This window comes from Apium graveolens, unplaced genomic scaffold (genome assembly GCF_009905375.1).
Source record: "Apium graveolens cultivar Ventura unplaced genomic scaffold, ASM990537v1 ctg5569, whole genome shotgun sequence".
NCBI lineage: Eukaryota > Viridiplantae > Streptophyta > Magnoliopsida > Apiales > Apiaceae > Apium > Apium graveolens.
Genome location: NW_027419008.1, coordinates 21318 through 23571, shown reverse-complemented (window position 1 = coordinate 23571; position 2254 = coordinate 21318). Strand labels below are relative to the sequence as shown.

The 2254-nt window shown below is 35.0% G+C and overlaps 1 protein-coding gene across 1 annotated transcript; it reads right to left on the bottom strand.

Annotated features, from left to right (window-relative positions):
* Positions 1-296: 296 nt before the first annotated feature.
* On the bottom strand, positions 297-1979 carry LOC141702704 (uncharacterized). Its single transcript, XM_074506328.1, has 3 exons — positions 1872-1979; positions 1493-1534; positions 297-695 (listed from the first exon to the last, which is right to left on the bottom strand). The coding sequence occupies exons 1-3, from the start codon at positions 1977-1979 to the stop codon at positions 297-299; spliced, it is 549 nt and encodes a 182-aa protein (XP_074362429.1).
* Positions 1980-2254: the final 275 nt, after the last annotated feature.

Sequence of the window (2254 nt, the reverse complement as noted above, 5' to 3'; positions counted from 1 at the left end):
CCCGTAGGCACTACAGTTGAAGCAACGGACCTTGCTTTTATCTCGTGCGCCGTGGTTGTAATCTTTCCCATGAGTTCTCTGCGAGCTCTCACTGTTGCCTTTGTATGTACGCTTGGCCCATTCCTCCCTTGTGAGTAGCAGCTTACTCTCATCTTTTTCTCATTCAATCCATTCCTCCCTAGTGAGTAATAGCTTATTTCCACCAGTTTCCACTTGCCCTTTGAGGCGTTCTTCATGGGCCTTAAGAGAGCCCACGATTTCTTCTACTGTCATGGAGTCCAGATTGCCAAATTGTTCTATAGTAGAGGCAATTGTAAAAATTTTGACGGAACTGCACGGAATAATTTTTTGACCACGTAGCTTTCAGCTACTTCCTCTCCTAATTCCCGAATGTTTGTGACCAATCCTGTCAGTTTCATACTGAAATGATCTACAATCTCTGTGTCCTTCATCATCATAGACTCGAACTCCGTCTTAAGAGTCTGTACTTTCACTGTTTTGACGCGCTCCGCACCTTGGCACGTCACTTTAATTGCATCCCAGGCTTCCTTGGCGGTTTCCTTATCTGCAATGGATAAGAGGACATCTTCTGGTATGCCATGGTATATTGCTGCGAGAGCAATTTTATCTACCTTGTCTTCAACCACCGTCGTTTTGGGATCTTTTGGTGATATCGCTTCCCAAACTCCATGGGCCTACATATATACTTTCATTTTCATAGCCCATGCTGTGTAGTTTGCTCGTGACAACATTGAATAACTCAAGCTGATCGTTCCTTCTTTAATCTTCCCCGACTCCATCGTTTGTGTCTTTGGCATGTACTTGGGTTTCAACTGGACGACCAAAGCTCTGATACCAGAATATTGGCACAAAGATATGCAACTTAAGTGTCTGTATGTGTATTTTGATAAAGATAGCGTTGAACATCTTTTATTATTTGATAATGAACTACAATACTTAAACTAAAATAATGCAAGTAAATGTCATACAAAATAGCAACTAAACAACTAAAGTCCTACATCATCTCAAAGACTAACGTTTATTCAACAACGCCCTTTCCAGTTCTTTAGACCACGTCAACACGATCCAAACAAACTTTGCACGATAGTTTAATTAAGATAGCAACTAAGAAATAAATAAACGAGCTTCCCAAGTTTAGATTAAACGACCCAACATAGGATACATTGAATTCTAGCCCTAACAACTACTAAATGATTCTTGCATCACACCTATAGCAGTAAATATTAATATTAATATAATAATGCAAATAAATTAAAATTATTATTATTATTATTATTATTATTGCTATTATTATTAAATTAATACATATATATGCAAAAACTACAAAAATAAAGAGAGTTTACTTTATATATTTTCGTACGAAAATAATCAATAAGACAAAATAACTTGGCAACAAAATTTAAAAAACAAGATCCGTAATTATTCATCAAAAACAAAAGAGGCACGTTAATTATTTCCCTCAACGTACTACCTTCTTAATCTCATTGTTTTTCATACCAAAGAGGGCAAAATCCTGTCACATCACAAGGTTAAAATTATTTTTACTATATTTTTGTAATATTATATATTTACATGACAGTTAAACTTTTGGAGCCATTTAATTGCATTTTAACAATAATCATATAAAAATCATCTTTTGAAGTAAAAGTTAAATTAATTTATTCAAATTAAATTAGGGGCTTTCACATGGGAATAGGGGAACAGGGGAAAAAACTATTAAAAAGTATTTTGATATTTTTTAACATAAACACCAAGTCAAATTGCTGAGTATGATGGAATCTGAGATGAAGAACATGCACAAGTTATGCCCCGATTTGGTACTAAATTTACGGTTATCTTCTAGAATGCACCAGTGGGCTACTCCACTCTGTGTGCATATTAGGCCTCCCCATCTTCACTGCTCGAACTACCAAGTATTGCTGGACTAGCTGAAACACAAGTACAGATGTGAAAGTCATTGACCAAAAACAGGGTGAAGTAACAAGATGTCTTCTCCTTTTTACTTCTCTTTTCTTTTTGCGCCTACCAGTATAGCTACCGATCATAACATTTCCCCAATATTTATCAATTTTTATTTGAAATAACCCTCTGATAATCTGATTATTATTTATTTTCCTTTTCATTACTTAAGTAATAGAATATTTTCATTATTATGATTCAAATGCAACTTCAAATAACCTATTGAAATTAATACAAAAATCATAGGGTTTCTAGGAAGTACACAACAAACCAA